General features: G+C 39.5%; 1 protein-coding gene across 4 annotated transcripts in view; it reads right to left on the reverse strand.

Moving 5' to 3' along the window:
* Positions 1 to 901: 901 nt before the first annotated feature.
* Positions 902 to 22,715, reverse strand: part of EFCAB2 (EF-hand calcium binding domain 2) — a 31,404-nt gene continuing 9,590 nt past the window's right edge. For 3 of the 4 annotated variants that reach the window (XM_064648647.1, XM_064648649.1, XM_064648650.1), the window contains 6 exons: positions 13,295 to 13,379; positions 8,198 to 8,270; positions 3,951 to 4,042; positions 2,276 to 2,318; positions 2,109 to 2,175; positions 902 to 1,154 (listed from right to left, as the gene is read on the reverse strand). In XM_064648647.1, the coding sequence (XP_064504717.1) occupies positions 1,018 to 1,154; positions 2,109 to 2,175; positions 2,276 to 2,318; positions 3,951 to 4,042; positions 8,198 to 8,270; positions 13,295 to 13,379 (497 nt within the window). In that variant the 3' untranslated portion in view covers positions 902 to 1,017. The remainder of the gene's footprint in view (positions 1,155 to 2,108; positions 2,176 to 2,275; positions 2,319 to 3,950; positions 4,043 to 8,197; positions 8,271 to 13,294; positions 13,380 to 22,715) is intronic. The other variant, XM_064648648.1, reaches the window with a different exon arrangement.

Here is a 22,715-nt window from a genome sequence, read left to right on the forward strand (position 1 = left end):
TACAAACTGAGACCTCATCAATTGAGGGCAACTGCTGGCCACTTGTTAGAAGATGATGTACAAGGCAAGAACTTGAGGGGAAGGAACTTGAACTCAAATTAAGGATGAGCAGTACAGTAACAGCCAAGAAAATTATTAAACTAGAAATGAGAAGAGCTGTGAGGTCTGTTGTGGTCTGCTAGCAAGGAAAGCTGAGACACCTATTCTACAGTAACATCTTTCAAAAAATAGTGCTTCATCACTTTATGAAAATCAAATTCCTGTCCTGTGATCCTAAGTTCTGAAAACTTGAAATTACTGACTTTCAAACTGGTTATGAAAGGGGAACTGTTTATTGCCTATAGTAACAGAAGTGTTCTCAAGGATTACTTTGTCTGTAAACTTGACTATGGCAATGGTTGGAGTCTTACCTGTGTGTTTAAAATGGAAGGAAAAAATATGGAAGCATATGTCAGTAGGTTAGTAACATAAAATGGAACTAACTGGTCCAGTTCAATTGCTTATGGTAAACAAAACAAAAATATTTGAAAACCACTAGAAATAGACAGCTTATTTGATCTATTATATTATTTCAAAAGGTGTACCCTACCTGGTGCCTGACTAGCTAAACACAAACAAGGATTACATTTAAATATAAAAGCTTTATCTTACTAGTATTAGTCATCTTAAGATACTCACCCACTTGTTACCTGCTTCCAGGGGTCTCATTTTCCATTAGTTTTTCAAAAGCAATTGTAAAGTAATTTCTTGACTCCATTAACATTATTTGTCCTGTTATTTTCCAACCAAATTCCCTGATTTCTTTTCCAGACCTTACACAGTATTTCTGTCAAGAGCTCTTTTTCCAGGTGTGAATATATTTTTATACATATATATATATATATATGAACCCAAGGAAATATAACTTCACAGATTTTATTTTAATTATAAGCAGCAAGTCACAAGCTGAGATTTGTTATACTTTAAAATACATATTTCAACTATGTGCCAAGCTCACTCTTGCTACCAAAAGGCATCTCAAACATGAAAGGGGAAGATCTTAGTTTCATCTACTACCAACTTTGAAAGGTAGTCTCTGTAGTGAAGAGTATCTGTTTCTGGATCTAGAGCAACGGAGAGCATTTCCTCCATTTCTTCCTCAGTAAAGGGCTCACCTGAAAGACAGCAGAGAATAACACTTTGTTTTGGTAAGTATTCTTTCCAGGATTGGCAAATTATACTGCTTTTCCCTTGAAAGAATCTCCTTTTGGTTCTCACACAGAGAAGAAAAGGAGGAAAACTAAGGATCTGATTCCTCCACTTTTGCCAGTGTAAGTCCTGCACACCAAGTGAGCCAGTCTAATGGAAAGGAGGCAAAGGATCTGGATCTTCTGATCTTCTAGTTCACAGACTCCAGAACACCCTATTCCTCTCTGCCACAGGGATTTTGAAACAACCATTTTTGTCAGAAGGAATTTTTCTAATGTGTATATTATTATTATCTGTCATTTGGCTGTCCTTGCACTTGTATTTACATCATGAAAGACTTCTGGTTTTTCTCTTGTAGGAGCTTCTGGCCCACCTCTCTGAGAACTAGGTTACCATCTGAGGTTTTGTACTTGAGGCAGGCATGCATGAGTCAGCCATGCAAGAAAAGCAGGCTCTTCAAGGGATATTGAGGATTACAGGATGTACAACTTAAATCTTGCCCTTGAATCTCTTGGTTTGTGCACGGCTCTAGAATTAAGATCAAGATAATGGAGGAATGAATGAGCACTGAAACTACCTGAAACATCTGGAAATCTAAGCTACAATTTTACAGGAGGACAGAAAAAGAGTCGCATCCTTAGTAAGCACAGAGATGTGCACAGAATCATAACATATCCAGGTATGATTGAATTAATCATCATCATCATATCTATCTTATAATGTCTGTAAGCAGGCAGATAAATGTTTTTCCCTGCATTATTCACCAGTGAAATGTCCTAGTCTGCAGCCACTCATCACATTAACAGTATTGTTTGAAGACAAAAACCGCAGGTTTTGGCACACAGACTAAGGACCTCAAGGTGCCATATATAATTGTAATGCTTTTTACTTAAATACTGATATTACAGAAGTCATGTTACCTTCTTCAGTCAAATATTTGACCAGGTCCTCTTTAGTAATATATCCACATTTATTCTCATCCAAAGCCTTTAAAGAAAAAGAATAAAACTTTTTGTTTTAACCATATTGTATCAAGAAGCAGCCACTTCTTCCAAACAATTAGGTACTTGAATATTTAGTTACAGACCTCAAATGCATGTAGAAGAACATCTTCTCGAATAGGCCAGTAGCTGAAACCATTTAATCAGAAAAGTTAAGTTACTGTTTGCCAGTGTTCTGAAAGAACAAAACATGAGGAAAAGGAAAACTTTCTTTCTATAACAACTTATTAAGTTTTTCTATCAAACATTTAATTGGAGCCTGACTTTTTGGAACTGTCCATGTATTTAACTCTTTTGTCTTTTGTTGTACTACTGTTTAACTTCCCTTGTGCTGAGGAGCCAGATGAATGGCTTCTGCATGTCTGGGCTGGCTGAGTGGGTTAGCAGGAGTCAGTAACAGCTGAATCACTCACACAGCCAATGCACTGCACAGAAGATGGCCAAACCAAGAAAACAAAGTTTTGTCCAGGTACACTGGTAGCTAGGCAACAGATCACCTGTGGGACTTGGGCAGTCTAATGAGCTGATGATGAGCAAAGGAGGCTGGTAGCTTTAAAAGAAAAGGTCTGTCACTAACAATTTCAGAGAGATGGGAGAACTGGGCACATGTGTGCATGCATATGCGTGCTTGATTTCAGAGATGGAAAAGAAGCTCTGTGTAGCAAAGGAGAGCTTCCGTATCCCAACAGACTCTCACCAACCCCCCAGAATACTAAATAGAAAGAGCTGAATCCAGGGAGATTCTAAGTGCTTGATTGCTTTGTCCAGACCCGCCTCAGTCTTCTACTATCTAAAAATCAAATGTTCTAAGTAGTAGTCTTGGTTTTTATGATCCAAATCTCATGTACCCTTGGACAGAGTGCCCCAAAAGATAAAGTGGGTCTTGACAAGCCTGAACTAGCCTGGGGAAAGCATGTAGGGTTTTGTGGGTTTTTTTGTGTGTGTATGTTTTTGTGGAGAGGTTGTGGAGGAGGAGAAGAGAGCCCAGAGCAGCAAGGCATCACTGTGTGAAAGGCTGAACATCAGTGTGGAGCTGCAGATATTTCATGTCTAGAACACCCTCCTACCAAAGGCTCTCTGTGTGCAAAATAACTTCTCGGTATTGGACAAGACAGAGTTTTTCAGAAGCCTTGACTACCATCTTTAAAAGGAAATTAATCTTGCTGTAAGTAATCTTGCTTTAGTGCAAATGTCAAAATAGCACAAGTTCCTGTGTATATGCAAAGACTTCCATGCACCTTAGTATAATGAACAGTGGTTTTGTTTGAGACTTTTAGATCAGCAGTCTTTTAGAGAACTAGTTGTATACATTCAGCTGTACCTGGCTGTCACTTTGAGACATGAATATGAAGCTGGTTTACACAACTTATTTAAAATAAACTGTAACAGACTGTGCTTCTCAGTAACTGTGACCCATATGTTCAGAGACAGTAATAGTTATGACCTTAATTTGCATACGAAACATTTTAGAGATACACAAAATATGTTGAATATCAAGTTAATTCTGATTCCCATTAAAAACACAAAAGCTACATGTTATCACAATTCATGATTATAAACTGGTATTATTTATATCATCAGTAAAACACAAATTTATGTAGACAAAGTAATTTGGAAACAATATCTAGCTAATGTAAACTGATCTTAAATGACAAATAAAATCTGTACTTCTTCCAGTTATATAAAATTTCTGCAGATATATTTATTCAGAATCAACCCTGTCAATATGAAATAAAGTACAGATACATAAAATTCCATTACCTTCTGTCAAGTAGTACTTTTGTCATCACTGGAAGAAATTTTTCCATATGAATGAATCTGGTTGCTTCTTCATCTTCTACTTCTCCTACTAACTAAAAATAAAACTTAAGTATCGCAGGGTATATGGCTCATTAGCAAACTGATACAGAAAAACTGAAAATTGGGTAGTCCTTGCATTAAAACTACAGAGTTAGACTTTGAATATTTATATCAAGTCTTTAATATCACAGGGCACCATAACATCTGAGTGAAATGCTTGTGATCAAACAGAAGGAAATTCGAGGAAGAAATAATATCCCAGGGAAAACACAGGCCTGCTATTATAGACACTTCCAACAACTCAAGATTGCCCTCTTGTGCTTCAAAACCATTCTTGCAAAGTAACCGGACACCGTGTAACTGATCTTATCTTCCACAATAACTCAGCAGAGGTTTAAACGTTCAGACTGAATTCATACCAGTAAAGTCTATCAGGATCTGGAACATTCCCAATCAGTGCAATGTGACCACCCATTACAGCAAACCATGAGCACATTCCCTGGCATGACTTTGGGCTGTGCCTCCCAATATTCCCCTCAGCAGATCCTGGCTGGGACCTTAAGGGCTTTTCCCCACAAGGATACTTTGTGCAGCCACTCTGCATAAAAGATTTACCGGGGTAGACACAAGCTGCTCTGTGCCAGCTGACTTCAACACCCAAGGATGTTTCTGGGCATATTTAATGGGCTAGCTTGGACATAGCCCCAGTCTAGTACACCTCAAGGATGGAATTTGTTGCCTCTACATATTTCATAGCCAAAGAGAGTCATCAGGACCAGAGAGGCAGGCAGACTGAGTCAGGGCAGTCCAAAAGAGTCATAAGGCAGCCCATAAAATGCTATACACAGAAAATCTTCCTTTTGCCTCCCAAACAAATTAACAGATTAATCCCAAAACATCAGGGACTTCTAGCAGCATTCTCACTGCATTCCTATACTTCCTATACTTCCTATACTTCCTATACTTCCTATACTTCTAGCAGCATTCTCACTGCATTCCTATACTTCCTATACTTCCTATACTTCCTATACTTCCACAAGAGATAAGAAACATGTCATCAGGGTGCATCCCTTCCCTGAAAATTTCAAGTTTTTCTCTCAAAAGGAGCCCTGTTAATGGAGCTAGCCTGTTCCTGTCTGTGTTGAAACTGGATGCATGCCTTGAGGTCTCACATGGCAGCAGCCAACACCTTGCTAGGCTCTCCGAGACACAGCTCAGATCGAAGGAAAGCTCAAACAGGCACTGATTTGAAATCTTCTAACTGAGCCAGGAAGTATGGAATCTTCCTCCTAGGAGCTGGATCAGAGCTGGGGTGGTTCCTGATACATCCATTTGCTTAAATGGAGAGCTGCAACTGCTGCTGAATGCTCTTCTACAGTGTTTTTGAAGGGGCTTGGGCACTAAGAGAAGACAGCTGTCACCTCTTGCTTTAGAGTGGAAATTGGCTTGTAAAAACACATTTTCTCTTCTGTTTGGTGAGACCAGTGAAGGGATCTTTAGCAAGGAAATGAAGCTGTTTGTGCTATATCAAATGGTACCTTTTACCATTACAGAATCATGTGTATTACTGCTTGCTTGATTGAAAAGATGTAAAAAATACCTAGCAAAACCTAGTCCTGGGAGGTGAACAGCAACCTCAGTTTCCTCTGAGGATGAAAGAAACAGCTTCCCTTTCAGAGGCTCTACAGGCCCAGAAACATCCTGAACAGTTAAAATTAATCCTATTTCTAACAATGGATTGATAAGTGGATAAATTGAATATATTAACTTTGCCTAAATCATTAAGTATTGGGATTTGCAAGTATATGTATCCTCTTACTCTTTCTCATGCTCACTCCCGTTCTACACCTCATTCCTCATTATTGTTTTCCTTTTTTCTGTAATTTCTCCTTTTTTCACAATAACAGTATTTGCATTTTCACTGTGAGTTTTGCTCTATTTCTTTCCTTTGGGTTCATCCATAGCTCCCATAACAATTGTATTGTAGCACCCATTATGTTTTGTATCTCTGCTCTCACACCCATACTATTTCTGTCCACACAACACTGGGGGACTAGAGTCACAAAGAAACAGGCAGAGCAGTGTACCGAACTCCAGACATTGAAATGATCCTTAGATTAGCTTTCACCATCTCTAGGCTTATCATTTAACCTTAAACTTGTAAGTAGGCCTAAAGATATGATATTAAGTATAACACTGAGTATAAGGCAATATAGGAGACAGTAATGATAATTTATAGAGATAACATAATTATATGAACAATGATTTTACAGATATGAATAATTTGATGGCAGCATACACTAGTTTAACTACAATAAGGCTAATAGGAAGATCAGATGACTGAGAGGCACAAGTAGTGAGAAAGAGAAACAAATTACCATTTACAATGTGCAACAATACTGGGGAAATAGCTTAGTTACAAACCAGCTAACAGACACAATTTTTACTTTATCTAGATTAAGATGAAATGGTATTACCATAGTCAATTATAATGGTATCTTATTATAATGGTAACTGAGGTATTTGTGATTATCATAATATATGAAGGGTTCTACAAGAAGACAGTGTTCTTCTAGTACTAAACCTATGCCAAGATTTCACTTACAGGCACTGTTCTTTGCTATTTGATTTCCAGTTCAGTGTTCTTTAAGGTTAACCATTACTCTTGAATATACTCTTTATTTTTGCAGTATTTGTACTTTAATATCCTTATAATCAACATTTGCATACAGGTTACAGTGTTATATCTCAAGAATCATCTGCCTTGTGGCTGCATTGCATTGTACCTTGTTATGTATTACTTATCTCAAATTTCAGTACTGTTCAAAATGGGTAAAAAACCAATGTCCAATCTCTTTGGAAGGCCTTAAACTCTCCTGATTCTCCTGAAATTGAAGTGGGTTGTCAAAGTATCCCCTTCCTTTTCACAGTTCTATATCTTGAGTCAGTTGTACCATTTGTTTGCTGTAAAGAAAAGTTACTGTGGGACACTAAAAATACAATCTATATTAAGCACAATAATTTCTACTTTGCCTTGTTTGTCAGTGGGAGCTGGGACTATCTGGTACAGAGAGTACATATCCAGAGCAGACAGATTGCAGTATCATGTTAAAAGAGCTTTCTCCTCTGGTGGTTCTTTGCACTTCCTCATCTGAAGCAGCTGTGTCATTTTCACAAGACTTAGCACAAGATTTGTCACACTAAATTCTGACCTACAGGAGACCAGACAAGCCTACTGAGGAGAGACTACTACTGCAACCATCCAAATTTTTGTTGGCGCAGGAAGAAAACAGTAAGAGAGATCAATTCTCAGTATACTGAGCTACACATGAAAAGGAGAAAAATCCTTACCCCACCTCTCAGCTTCAGCATCATCCACTCCTTAAGGCAGCATGCTCATTTACAAAAAGAATGTGGAGACTTTTTCCCACTTTTTCATCCCATCTATTAGCCATACCCTGCCAATGCACCAGCACATCATCCTTTCTATTACAAGCATGCGGTAAGGAGACAAAAATTAGTATAGGAAAAGACTGGAGAAATGTCATTGAATTTCCTTACCACTGCATATCAGTGAGAGAATGGGAGGACCACTAGGTCTTGTGGAGTTTTATGTCCTGAAGCCTGATTTACAGGCTTAAGTAATCAAGGTTACTTATCTAAATCTCAAGACTGGGAGACACCTCATGAAGGACAGAAAGTAGAAAGGTCTGGCTATAAGACAGCAGTAACCCAGTAAAAAAAATGGCCCACCTTCCCTCTGCGTATTTTTGTAATTTAACATCTTCTCAAGAACTAATTTTTATTACCTAATCATGCACCATGTGTCCACTGCATGTCCTGAAGAATGAGATGGTTAGTGTTTAGAGATCCTAATCTGACTGAGGTTTAGGACATACTTTTTCATCAGTCAAAAACAATTTTTGTCCATTTTCTATAAATGCTCCTCCACCTTAGCACAGTGTCACAGTGATCCTCTGGGGTAATAGAGAGTCAAAGACTCCTCATTTTAACCCATCAGCATTGTTACTTCATCAACCTAAAGGTTTGCTTCAGGGCAACCTGAGAGATTGCCTGTCTGATTGAAACACTTCCATGACACTTCCAACATCTGGGAAAAGAACTTGAGTTTCCCACTCAGCAACGCAGAAGGGCCAAACTTGTGCAAGTTTAAGGCTGAAAAAAATACAAAAGATCTAACCATTTACCTTTGCAAGCAGTTCACGTAGTTCTGCCTCACTTGGGAAGCAACCCAGTGACCTGACAATGCAACCAATATCTCTGAAAGAAAGAAAGAACATCTTTGTCAATAAGTCTGCAATACAAGAGTGTCTGTGGACAATCCAGTTAAGAGTTTGCATGTAGGAATATGCACGTACAAGCCCAAAAGTATGCACAAGCATATGCATGTGGACTTTCAAGATGATGTTTCAGTAACCAATGTCTATTTTTACAGACATTAAATACTCTGGAGCTCTTTGAAAGAGTGCAATTGTTCTTGTGACTTTCCAAAAAAATTCTTTACCACTGTGTTGCAGTGTACTGTGTGAAAGTTAATGTTCAACTACTGTTCTCTAATTGTTAAGCTTTATTTCAGTAAAGTCTACATCTATATAGTTAACAAATCACTTGGACACATGCTGAGATGAAAGGTAACAAATAAAATACATGTGTACATTAAATGCTATAAAGATACAAATTCTAACTGCATTAAAGAACAATTACAAAAAGTCAGGAAGGAGACAGCCCTGCTACGTCCCTACTGTGCTCTGAAACAGTCAAACAGAACAACAAAGTGGCTTATCCCCACTCTGTTTATGCTGCAAATATATTCATAGCTTGCATCTACTGCTGAACCTGGTGCAGCTGTTCTGAGGCTCTAAAAAAATTCTGAACAAACTGGCAATGCCTCAAAATAATTTAAGATGAAAAACATCACAGATTAGAAACAAAAGTACTGTAAAGCCGTAAAAAAGCTTTAGTGAGATTCACAGTACAATTAAAAACAGAATAACAGAAGCATCACTATTGCTTTTGATTTACATTCCAATTCAACAACACAGAAATTTAAGTACATTTGAATATCTATTCACAGTGCTGGTGGTTCCCATAATCCAAACCTCTGTGGTTTCTTCATCTTGACCAGTGGTGAATCCTAATCCCAATCCTAATCCATTTGGTGGAAAAATCAGATTGCCTAATAAAAATGGTAGATACAAGGAGCAGTGACCTTTGTAAAATCTTGCAACAGTAAGGCCCTGAATGTGGCACACCAAGCACATGCAAAACTGTAAGTCTTTGACCTCCTCAGACAGGTCCCAAGGAGTTCCCATTCTGATTGAAAACATGTGAGAAGCACTACAGTAGACAAAAGAGAGGAAAAGGCTGGACAAAACTAGTTACAAAACACAACCCAATCCCACACATCCAGTTGTTATGAAATGAGACCATCTATTCAAATGACTCAGTGAAACTCTGCCTCTGTGGATGTGAATGGCCATTGGTGTCAGGGGGTCAGTCATTTAGGCATAATCCTTGTCCATCCATCCTATTTCTAGTATGTATATACTGCATCTGTTGTTCTCACTCCTGCACTCCCTCACCTTTTCCACCTAAAAGATATTTCTAAGTATTCCCCGCCTCCCCTAGAGGAACACCCAACACAAATCCTGCCTCATTCCTGTCCCACACTATTTCTACTCTCACAGATGCCAGAGATGGTAAAGCTGCCATCACCCTCCCGCCTCACCTCACTCACAGCCAGCAAAACTGTGATGTGACTAAGGTAAGCCAGGCCCTAGAAGAGCCTGCAAAATCTGGCATTCCTGGTGCTGTATCTGGCAGTCTGCATGCGTGCCAACATGAGGATGTTGTCTAAAGTGACTGTGGTGAAAAAAGTCAGGTTCCATTTGGTAATAACACAGAGTTTAAAGAACCCTGACAGGAAACTGTATTTTGCTACCAGCCACTTCCTCTCAGTTCAGAAGCTGCGATTCCTCCTGTTTAGTTTCTACAACACAAAAACAACATCTAAAATTAAATTCATGATCATACAAGTTTTATAACACAGAAAAAATAAAATTTTGGGTCATTATTTTTGCCCTACATATAACACTTTCAATGGCAAGATTTGCAAAATCATAAAAGTCCTTGACCAACAGTATGTTGTAAGCAGCATGAAACAATATTATATTCCTCATTCTTAATTTCTTACTAATTTGAATTTGCATCAGGAGTCATGCAATGCCAATGTCAGCCTGTCAAGCCAGTGTAATTTTCCATGTTCTTCATGGGGATCTGATATTTCAGGCAATAAAATTCATACATCTACAACAGTGGTTAAGAATTGTGCTGTGCTGCCACCTTCTGATACAAGATAATCGGTTATTAATAATCCCATTATTGTGATACAGCCCTGCAATATGAACCTAGGAATAATTAGACAATAAACTGTTGTTCATTGTCTGTAACTGTACTATGATAAAAATTAACGTGAAATTGTGCATTTACTACGTTAAACAGACTTTTAGATGTCTCCTGTCTGAACGAACACATTTTTTAAAAGTCTATTTGTATCATTTCATTGTTGTAACATTTTATCAAGCTGTATATCCATGATATAATAGAGTGAGGAATGTAGAAAATTTTACAACTATTTAGCCGAGACTGCAGATGTAAATGGCAAACAAATAAGCAATGAGTATGTCATGATGCAGTGAGGGCTAGGGGCTCCCCAGGGCCGGGGATGGCAGTGGTGGGGGTTCTGCATAGGGGCCAGGCAGCCAGGGCCCATCCAGGAGCAGGGCATCTGGGGGGCACTGGGGCAATTCCACTTCTGGGATCAGGCACCTCCCTGGGCATGGGCCAAGAAATGTAAGATCATTCTTCCCTAGAGAGCCCTATGGACAAGGGAACAGCAATTATACTGAGTGTGGAGATATATCCTGAAATTCCCCATCATTACTTCTATGAAGTACTGGCAATTTCTTAAATTTAGAGGCACTAGTAAGCATGCATTCCTAAAATCATCACATAAATATTTTGCATCTCTCTCACCTATGCTCTAGAATGTAGAAAAGATGTTTGAAACATTTAAAGATATTTTCCAATTTGGCTTCATGAAGAATGTTTAATGACAACAATTTCACCAGTTCTCACACTCCTTTGTAGTGTTTATGCTCAGTAATTGGTTTATAATTAAAAGCTCTGGTGATATTCTTTTAAATGTAGTAATTGGAAATATGAAAAATTACTCCAGTAGGCTTTTATGACAACAGCTTATAACAACCTGCTCTGTGAGACATAAACATGTCATTTATGTATTTTATAATAAATGCCATAGTTATGTCTAGGAATGCTTATATTAAAATGAAGTTCAAGTAGCATTGCCAAATATTCAAACTTTAAAAAATACCAGAATTAAGATTATTGAGGAATTTTTAAATTTGACATCCTTTAGCTCTGTATCTTGTAGCCAGTTATGCCTTGATCAGTCTAACAGTCCATGTTTTTATCTTCCACTGAACTTCTACCCCCTTGCTCAGACATATATTTTGTATGTTTTTCCATAATGGTGCATGCTAAAGGTATAGTGCATGCAGTTCTCCTTCCAGACTCCCACCTGTGCACTCTACTTCCCCAGTTCTGGTCATTCCATTTCAAAAAGGAGAAAGCTGAACATGAAGAAACACAAAAAAAGAATGGCCAGAGCTATGGAATAGCATCTCCTAAGAGATTGAACACATCTGAACTCTTCAGCCTTAAATTACTGTGATGGAGGACAAATGTGACAGCCAGGTATGAAATCATTAACGAGAAAATTAATAGAGAACAAATGTTTGCTATTTATCCTAGGATAGAAAAAAATAAACCAGAGGCCACTCAAATCATAATGTACCAGATGTACAAAACCAACAAGAAATACTGCATATTTGTTCAATTCCTTACATTCCTCCCCTAGGAAACTACTGATAGCTCAACTGAGGGTACTGGGCTAAATAGACTTTTGGTGCAATCAAGTATGATCATCTTTATGTTAATTTTTATATTACTGTTGTTGTTGCTATCATTATTATTATTCATAAATAAATTATAGGCAAGTTTCTCCCAAGCCTCCTAAAACCACCTCCCTGCCAAAGCAACATCCATCTCCCACATTACCCCAGAGGAAGGATGCATTTCCATTGAAGACACCTACTGAGTGCAGGTAACTGTGACACACACACTGGCAGGGACATCCCTTGATGTGCTGAAATACCCTAAAAGTGAGGAGTTTCATAAGGATCCAGGTCCTGTAGTGCCAAATGAGCTATCAGAGCAGGGATTTATTTACTAGCACTAATTGTGGCCTCAGACCTCTTGCCCAGCTGCAGCTTCCTCTTGCCCCATTGCACCATCAGTCCCAGCCAATTTCAACCAGTGAACAATACAAAATGTCTATTAAACCAGCAAAGACAAACTTATCCAATCAGGGCCAAAAGGACTGATTACAAAAGGGCCAATTACATTTTCTGGAAAAGCAGATGCCGGTTTAGGGAGGCAGGACCTGTGACCCCGTGGAGAAGAGGAACCCACGCTGGAGCAGGTTTGCTGACAGGACTTGTGACTCTGTGGGGGACCCACACTGGAGCAGCCTGTTCCCAAAGGACTGCAATCCATGGAAAGGGACCCATGCCAGAGCAGTTCATGAAGAATTGCACTTCGTGGGAAGGACTCACATTGAAGAAGTTCATGGAGGACTGTCTCCTGTGGGAGGGACCCCACTGCTGAAGCAGGTCAAGAGTGTGAGGGGTCCTCCCCCTGAGAAGGAAGGATTGGCAGCTACAACATGTGATGAACTGACCCCCATTCCCAGTCTCCCTGCACCACTGCGGAGGGGAGGTAGAAAATCAGGAATAAAGTTAAGCCCAGGAAGTAAAGAGGTGGGTGGAAAGCTGCTTTTAAGATTTGGTTTTACTTCTCGTTATTCCTACTCTGATTTGATTGGTAATAAATTAAATTGATTTCCCCGAGTCGAGTCTGTTTTTCCTGTGACAGTAATTGGCGAGGGATCCCTGCCCTTATCTTGACCCACAAGCCATTTGTTATATTTTCTATCCCGTGTCCCACTGAGGAGAGGAGTGATGGAGTGGCTTTGGTGGGCACCTGGTGTCCAGCCAAGGTCAACCCACCACAGACATACTTGTCCAAACAGGGCCAAAAAGCCTATTTCAATGACATTTTCTGGTAAAGCAGATGCTGGCTTAGGGAGTTATTTATCTCTATATTTGATCCTGCAATATTTCTTTGTGAATATATTTACAAACCTGGCATCCACAGTTTTATTGCTTTCCCGGTCAAACACCTCAAAAGCTTCTCTAATCCTTTTCTCAATTTCAGCTACTTTACCATCTGCAAAGAGAAATATAAGAAAAAGAAAGATTCACTGTGCTGTTGTAACTGATTTATTTCCAATTTGAGACTTGTAACAGCAGAAGCACCAAAACTGATAAAGGGGCAGACAGGAAAGCAGAAGTTATTCTGAAAAAAAAACCACTGTAAATACAGAATCTCTCATTTTGTATTAGTAATACGGCCTTGCTGTGGCTCTGCAGCCATATCAAATCTGGTGAAAATGGTGTGCCTGAACTGCATGATCAGAAGGCTGCCTAGGTGTGGACCCTGCCCAGAGTGTGCCACAGCTCCCTCTGGACCACAAGCCTGAGCCCTTCCTGGATGCCATGGTGTCAGTGGAAGAAGAAAGGCAAACACGGGCCCAGGCTTGCCCTGAGACAGGGCTGAGTCACTTCATCCAGGTTCCTGCATCCAGGGAAACATAAGTGCTCTTATGTCCACTGAGTTAGTCATAATGCATGAAAAGCATAGAACCAGGGATAAAGAGATGGCTAAGATACGTGCACAGTGAATACGGCTCATGGTAAATAATTTATTGTAACAGTTTGGAAAAGAAGACAATCTCAGCAAAGGGGAAGGAGTAATTTGCTGCATTTCCTTTTCATATCTCAATCTCAAGGAACGGAGGAAGAAGAACCACAAGTTATCACAGATATATCTTGTATAAGCCAGAAATTGCATTTTTGGGGCAAAGTACCAGGAAATAAATTCTGAAGAAATAATGTAAAGAGAGGAAAGGGTCTATCTCAAAAGAAAAGCTCCTTGGCAAGAAAACCGGGGTATATAAGGAGTGAACTGGTTAGCCATTTATGAATATTTGACTCCAAGTGAGAGAATATGGGAAGCAAAGTCACATGGAGCTGAACTTTTGGTTCCTGTGGCTAAATACACCCCCAAACTCCAACTGGCAAACCACCTCATGAGGCAGCATTTTTTGAGCTAGCCCCCCAGCCTCCACAGCAATGCCACAAGGAAAATCTGTGTGACAGCCAGAATTAGACTGGTATGAGGGACACTTGTTTTCTCGTTTTCATACTTCTCTTCTGTATTTTCAACATAATAAGTAAAACACAGCTCTCCTCTAGTAGACAATTTATTTTCTTCTTTAGCTGATGTGGTGTTAAGGTCTGTTGAGCAGCTCTGACCAACGTTAAGCCACTGGACCTTTTTTCTACAGGCATAAAAAATTCATACCTAGTTTTCTACAATCCCAATAGTAGGGAATCCTTGGGGCTGTAGTGTGCAATCAATTTTTTCATTTGATTTCTTGCCCTCATGATAGAAATATCTTTCTGCTGGCATAGGGTGTCAGAACTGACCATAGTTGAATGATACATTGGCTTTGTGATCTCCCTCTCTTTATCTTGACCCATGAGCTTTTTCATCATATTTTCTTCCTCTGTGCTGTTGAGGAAAGCAGAGAGAGGCTGGGTGGGTGCCTGGCAGCTTGCCAAGGTCAGCCCATCACAGGCTGCAAACAATTCAGTACAGCAGTGGATTGAACCATCTATAAGGAACCTCTTCTTCATGTAGAAGAGAGGTGCATCCCCTTATAAAGCTACAGCTGCCTGCTGCTTTCCATCTGTGTTTGGCACTGAACTCCCCAGAGAATAGGTAAAGAGAAGAGAGGTATGAATATATCCTGTATTCGTCCCTTGGACTTTATTGCCCTGATGGAAGCATAGGCAGGTACTCGTACAATGGATTGGAGACTGGAGCTCACTGAGGAAGAGCCCTGTCCAGTCCCTGATGCAGGACAAACTGTATTCTTTTCACAGCTTGACAGTAATGCCTATGTTTTCTGTGCCTAAGTGCCAGTAAGAATGCAAACTGAATTCTTTAAAAAAAACCCACAGTTCAATCCAAGTGGACCTGATTCCTTGTAGAGAAGTCCCTAAAGACTCTCAAACTACTAAATTTTAAGGTTTTTTTCCAGTGACTTCAAAGAGACTCAGATCTAGCCTTCAGTGTAGACTTGGAGTTTAGTTCTTGAGATCAGGCCCTTCAGCTGTATACTACGATTTGCAACAGAGAAATGCTGGAGGAAAATTTATAGCTGTATATTCCGGTCTTGATGCATAAGCCTTCTGTAGAAATAAAAATTAGGCAAGGGAAGGCAGGGAAAGATTTTAAGTACTGGAACCATGTAAGCATCCAGCCTTTTCAAGCTTTTTTCATGAAAACAGGGTACATTAATCTTACCTGTTTCAAGAGGCCTGACAAACAAAGGTCCTGAAATGAAATGAACTTGCTGATTTAATCTAGGTACCAGATAATCTATATTTCTTCCAAGAACTCAGAGAAAGTTGTTGATTCAAGAGCCATATCCATGGAAGAAAACATAGTATACTGTATTCCTCTCAAAAACTCTTGGTGAGATGAGTAAACACCTAATAAGCTACTGCCTAAATCTCTCATCTTCCCTCTAGGAATGAAAGGCAAATATGTTCAGCATAGTTCAGGATGGCAAAGCTAGTTATCTGAAGACTTCTATGATTCACTCTAAACCTCCCTTTGGGAGGGAAAAGAAGATGGATTCCAGTTTTAGGATAAGAAAAAGGTAAAGTTTTAAAATTATACCTTCAAGAAGGGCACAAGAAATCAGATATGCAGTTAACTCAGCAGATGTGATGCTTTAATGTACTGAATTTTTTCTATACAAAGAGACTCCGCACCATGGGTAGATCAATGAAAGTTACATGTTGCCCTGTGGAACAATGTTTTATCTGTTTTTCAGGACAGAAATACCTACACCTTGATTGAATAAAAGACTTCATTCACCTATTCTACTAACAAGAAAAACAATACACATATCAAAGATAAAATTATTGGTCTACTTCTAATTGTTTAAATAAATAAATATTGAAATGTACCATGCTACGAAGAATTCTAATACCTACAAATACTTTCCTCAAATGAGTCCTGTAGAGATGATATATTATTTCCAATTCTATGCTGCTGAAATGCTTCAGATATTTGTCATTGTTGCCTCATTCTAGCGTATCTTCCTACCACATATGCAAAAAGAAGACAAAATGTCTTAAAATCTATTCCTCAGACACATTAACTGGAAGTGTATTCACTATCAGTTTTATTTCCTGTACTATCCTTTGCTATTTTCCGTTTGTTTAGTGTGAACTAGATAAAGCTCTAGACACTGTCAGTTAAGTAAGACTGACAGGGATCTGGGACTCCCAAATCAATTCTTGTCGTTCTTTCAGACTGAATTGCTCCTCTTCAGCCTGCGCACACTATTGCCCAGCACTCTGAGGCCCACCTGCAGCCAGCCCTTAAGCAGCACACCCACCTCCGTTGTGACATTTCTTCCTCAAAGACTACACTTTAGTCTTTGTAGGGAACAGAAGCCATTAACTGGATGTGGCTCTGCCAGACTCTTGAGTAATGAGGGTTTTAAAAGGGGATTTCTAGTTGATGCAATTTGCTAGATTCTACCATTCATTTAACTGTATGAGCTTGCTGTCTTTCCTTTTCTGGGCCAGTTGCTCTGATGGTTCAAAAAGCTAACCTTTCCTTTCACTGAAGAGAAATTATGTGCAGAAAAAAAGACTTATCATAAGAACAGGTAGCCCAACATTAAACAACCACTTAACATGCTGGGGAGCAGCATCTGTCTGCTGCTCACAGGAAAACATTTAGTCCCTGTGCCGCCTGATGAACCTATTAACCATTTACTGGAACTCTTTTGTGCTATGTAAAGAGTAAAATTAAGGGTTGATTTGTAGAAGCACCAGCAGACTTGATTTTATTACTTAGTGTTACTGCTCACACATCTGACACATTTAGTCTTTATAAACATTAATCTAAGCATATTTTAATGAATATAGTCAATTTTATATTTAAACTCCTCTGTGTATGTGGACACCTCACTAATTACTCCATCCTCTCTTCATAGTATTATATTATCTTTACAAGGAGATGTGAGGAAACCCCTGAGGTCTCTGCTGACAGGAACCCTTTCTCACATGGGGCTGACTTGTGGAACCAGTCAGTCTGAAAGGATAAGGGACACAACCAGGTAACTCCGACTCAGTGGCAGGTAGTTTAGAGTCATTTGCATATTGTTGTTCCAGTTTTACTTAAAGTGCTGTTAGCAACAGCTCTTTTGTAGATCTCCCATCCACTAACTGGGGCTTATCAGCACAAAGTACAAAACCATATCAGTGGCTATATACTACAGTACCACTTCTTCTCTTTTCCACTAACCATTATTTCAACCAAAAAAAGTGCCAGTGACCTTGGTCCTGTCAGCTGAACTGGGAGTGAAGTACAAAGAGTGCCATGATGTGAAAGGAACATTTTTAAGAAGACAATAGACGCAAAAGGGGATGTTTCTATGCAGTCAGCCATACAAAAAATCTGAGTCTTAAAGCCTCCTGCAATCTGCACTCAACTTCAGCAAACCTTCTCTTTCTGCTCATGGATCCAAGTTACTCTTTTTAACCACCCTCCCCACACTGCTCTAACATTCTTCTGTAAGGCCCCTATGGCCACCCTTTTTAGGATAAAAGAGATGAACTAAAAACTAAAAGAGATTTGTCTTTGATGTTTGCAGAAAAAAAAAACAGTAAGAGACTTCACAATTCAAACTCTGAGGTTATTAATTAGCTCTTACGAGATCTAACCAGAATTTTAAGCAAGTTCTAACTGGACTATTACCTAGGTCAAGATATTAAAGAGCTGTCACAATACTCAGCACCACCTGTACAGGTGAAATCTCAAATACTTTCAGACAAACTCATCAGTTTTATCAAGGTGTTGTGTTTCCAGAACAAAAAGGGAAAGCCAATATTGTTTCATAACAAATTCTTGGTGATGGTATCAGCGTAAGGTGTTCCCATGCCACTGTTCTCTTTCCTAGATCCAAAGCAAAGTATACAACTCCCTAAATTTTTCTGCCACAAACACTTGCATTGCATTCATGTTAAATGTGGGGAGCTTGACTGACTTAAAAATAATTCAGAAAGCTTGCTGCACCTCAGAGAAGAAAACCTTACAGCATTTAACTAATTCTATTTTAAGGAAATTACTGAGGCAAAGGAACATGGAGAAAACCATTTGAATCTGACTTATTGGCAAGATCTTTCTGCTCTGTAGAGGAAAACACATGCATTAGATTTTTTTCTAGTGAACTTTTTAGTTCCAGAGGAAGCTTAATGTGCAGTCAGTATAATGTGCTGAACCAGCACATGCTCTAAAAATTTTGAGGTAAGACAAATATTTTTCCTTTGTTACTCTGTACCTCCTATAGCATGTATGATATTAATGTATTGGGTATCAGAAAAGAAATTAACAATATGATTAAGCTGTAAGCTTGCAGAATATGCAATGTTGTTTCTCTGTGTCTTGTGATACATAATGAAATAATTTAAGATATGTGATCATTGAAGAGTCTGCCTTCTAAAAAGACAAATCAAGAATATTTTGAAGAAAAACAAGACACTTATAAAGCAGCTCAAGTCATCCAAAGAAGGGATAAACCTATTCCTGAACTGGAACACAAAGAAAACAAATTGATGCAAAGTATTGATGGCACCAATGGGAAATGTGTCACCTGAGTTTAGCCACTCAGATTGAATGAAGAGATAAAACATGTAGCTTCATGAAATTTGGTAAACGTCAGTTCCCAAGAAATGACCAGTCTTCACTGACAGTAGTACCTACTCCAGTTTGGGGATGCAAGCTATGGCCTGCAGACCAGGAGAGGGATAATGCTTTCTCTCCTAGATAAAAAGCATCCCATGTTAATATAATGATACTCAGGCAATCTGAATTTCAGTCTGTTGGTGTAGAAGAATAAAAAAGCTTAACTGGTTTATGTAGAGGTCACTTGCATGCATTTTCAAAGAGACAAAAATGAAATCTCAAGAACAGCAAAAGCTTTTTTGTTCATGTTTTTCAGAATTGTTGAGAACTGGCCGTGTCATTGCTCCCTATTGCTTATGTTTATCACAACATACACCATGTACAGACCTGAGAGTTTGGATTGACAGGAAGCTGAACATGAGCCAGCAGTGTGCCCAGATGGCCAAGAAGGCCAGTGGCATCCTGGCCTGGATCAGGAACAGCGTGGCCAACAGGTCCAGGGAAGTGATTCTTCCCCTGTACTCAGTGCTGGTGAGGCCACACCTTGAGTACTGCATCCAGTTCTGGGCCCCTCAGTTCAGGAAGGATATTGAGGTGCTGGAGCAGGTCCAGAGAAGAGCAACAAGGCTGGTGAAGGGACTCGAGCACAAGTCCTATGAGGAGAGGCTGAGGGAGCTGGGGTTGTTCAGCCTGGAGAAGAGGAGGCTCAGGGGAGACCTCATCACTCTCTACAACTACCTGAAAGGAGGTTGTAGCCAGGTGGGGGTCAATCTCTTCTCCCAGGCAACCGGCAGTAGAAGAGGGCATGGTCTTAAGCTGTGCCAGAGGAAATTTAGGTTGGATATTAGGAAGAAATTTTTTACAGAGAGAGTAATCAAACACTGGGATGGGCTGCCCAAGGAGGTGGTGGATTCTCTGTCCCTGGAGGTTTTTAAAGATAAGACTGGATGTGGCACTTAGTGCCATGGTATAGTAACCAAGGCAGTGTTGGATCAAGGCAGGGTTGGACTTGATGATCTCAGAGGTCTTTTCCAGCCCAGCTGATTCTATGATTCTATGATTCTATGTAGTATCTAGATAAGCAAGCAAACCCCATCATCACTGTGAATCAACAAAACCCTACACTCATCATCATCACGTACGTGAGCAACCTTGGACTAAAAGCATAACCTCACCCTACTGTCATACCTCTTTTCCTAATGGCAGTACATGTGAGAGCTGAAAAGTTACCTGGGTGTTTCCATCACAGTAACTGCCTCGTGGGAAACTAATAGAAAATAAAAATAAAGGGACTATATTTAAAAATAGATACATAGAATGGAGCTTTCAGAGTGGAGTAATCAGAACAATCTTTGCACAGTCCCATGGCACCTAATGTGAATAACCATGAGAACAAAATCACCAGCAGCAAATAGAGTTTAGAAAAATCAGGTAATTAATTTGATGTCTGCTAATAAAACACAGGCTGTCAGTTTCATGATGGCTGTGGAAAAGTTAACTGCAAAAGCTACTTCAAATTCTGACACAAAAATATTAAATACAATTTTTCCTTTTTATCTTCTTTACAAAAGACAGTTGTAACATGGGCAAAATATATAATAAAGTGACATAAAAAATTAAGCACTATCTTGATTCCAGCTTTGGTTGTGAAAATGATACTATTTTATAGAATTTGAGAGCATTAAAAAGTAAAAAGTATTCAGATCAACCACAATGGAAATATCTTGTTTAGTTCCATGAGAAGTTGACAAATTCATTAAAGACTTATAAAATATAATATGGCAACTGTGCATTTTAACCTCAAAGTTGAAAAATGCAATAATATACCAATTTGCAAAATATATCTAGTTTGTGGTAGTCAGTTGGCAGTAACTACTGAAGTTAAAATTTGCCAGTAACTTCACCTAATGAAACAAGATATTCTCAGTATTATCCCAGGTTTTGACTGTTCAATAGGTGTTATTTTAAATGCCATGGCATTCTAATCTGCCACAGATGCAGATGTCTCAATACATGTGGGAACAAAAACTAACAAAACTGATGCGGCAATTAGCAAACTATTTCAACTGTCAAGAAACAAAGTATAGAAACTATTGCTGCCTTGATAAGCAGTCAAGCTTCTAATTGCTGTAACACAGAACTAAATAGACCAAGTCAAGCTGGAAAAGAAGGCGTAAATAGTTAATGTCTTTCCCCACCCTCTATTTTCCAAAGGTGTTTAAACCCATAGTTCACACTACCTCAAAACACAGTTCATATTAAAGTGTCATTGATTTGAAAGGGACTATCCACCATTCACAAAGTTCTTGTCCCATTCATCTCTCACAAAAAGTGCTGGAGTCATGGGCAGTCTTGACTGCTGACCTCCCTTCTGGATCAAACACAGTTCTTCATCAATGGAAAAACATTGCTTTCCCTCATGGTACACATTCTTGTAGGTCATCAAGCCCATTTTAATGCTGTCACTTCTGATTGCTCCTGTAAGATGCCATTATTTATCCTGGTCTGTGCTGGGCAGACAGCCCCCACACCAGTATAGAGATCACTCAGTAACCTCACCTGGTAACTCATACCTGTCTGCCTCAAGTCATTATGATATAACAGCTTGAAGAGCTGCTATATTAAGAGCTGCTGTTTGCTTGCTCTGTCCTGAGCTTGCACTGTATTTCTCAAAGCCAGGGGATGCAGATGGCAAAGTATGTCAGCATGAACCCACAGCGGAACTACAACCACTGCCTGGGCTTGCTGCAGATAAGGCATTTGCCTATGGAATGGAGAAGGGCAAATTACAAGGAATAGCCTTGCTACCTCTGCAAATTCCTTAACAGATGCTTGCTGCAACACAAAATTGTCCATATGTTGGAGGGGACCAATAAACCATTTTTTTCCTGCATCAGTTCCTATACTAAAACCCTGGCAGCCTCCCTGTGCCCAGGCTCCTGAAACTGAAGCATTAATTTCTCTGGTTCCACCCAGTTCTTTCAGGAAGTCCCCAGAATGGAAGGTTGCAATTTATCAAAGAAATAAAAGGCATAAGGACCTCCTACACCCAAAACGCAAACCAAACTTTCTCTAAACTTACTGAAACTATTTATAGCCAAGCAGAACTTGCAAGTGAAGGCAATGTTAAATGTTAGGAGTGGCTGAGTGGGATTGGGAACCAGCAAGAATCCTGCTAATGGGATACAGTGTTTCTTACGGTCCCTAAAATTCCACTAAATGCTCGTCAGGGCTGGGCATGTGGAGTGTTTGCTCCTGAGGAAGAGATATGAAAGACAGACTGCAAGTCTGGTGCCACTGAAAAAAAAAAAAGGCAGCAGCACATGCTGAGAATGTGGTAGGGAATACGAATCTGCCCCTCCTGTTATCTCATGGATCTCCTTTACACAGAAATGCACGAAGACACCACCTCAGCTCTGCTCACTTTGCTGTTCCCTCTGAGATAGCACCCATTTGCTCTGCTGAACCTTCTTTCTCAGCTTCATGCTTTTGTCATCATAATCTCCGGATCTTTTTGTGTGATGTGTGTGATTAGTCTCTCCCCTACCCTAGAGGCAAGAAATTCCTTCCTTCCTCCTGCTTAAATTGTTCCTGAGGACCCTGTTGGTGAGGGCAAGCTCAGTCTACACAGTTCTGGGACATACTGAGGCAAAATGCTACAATCACATGGTTTGTTAGGGAAAAATCATTCCTTTGTAGGCAGCTCGTCTGAATGATGCAACACAGGTG

Source organism: Pseudopipra pipra, chromosome 3, assembly GCF_036250125.1.
Source record: "Pseudopipra pipra isolate bDixPip1 chromosome 3, bDixPip1.hap1, whole genome shotgun sequence".
Lineage (NCBI taxonomy): Eukaryota > Metazoa > Chordata > Aves > Passeriformes > Pipridae > Pseudopipra > Pseudopipra pipra.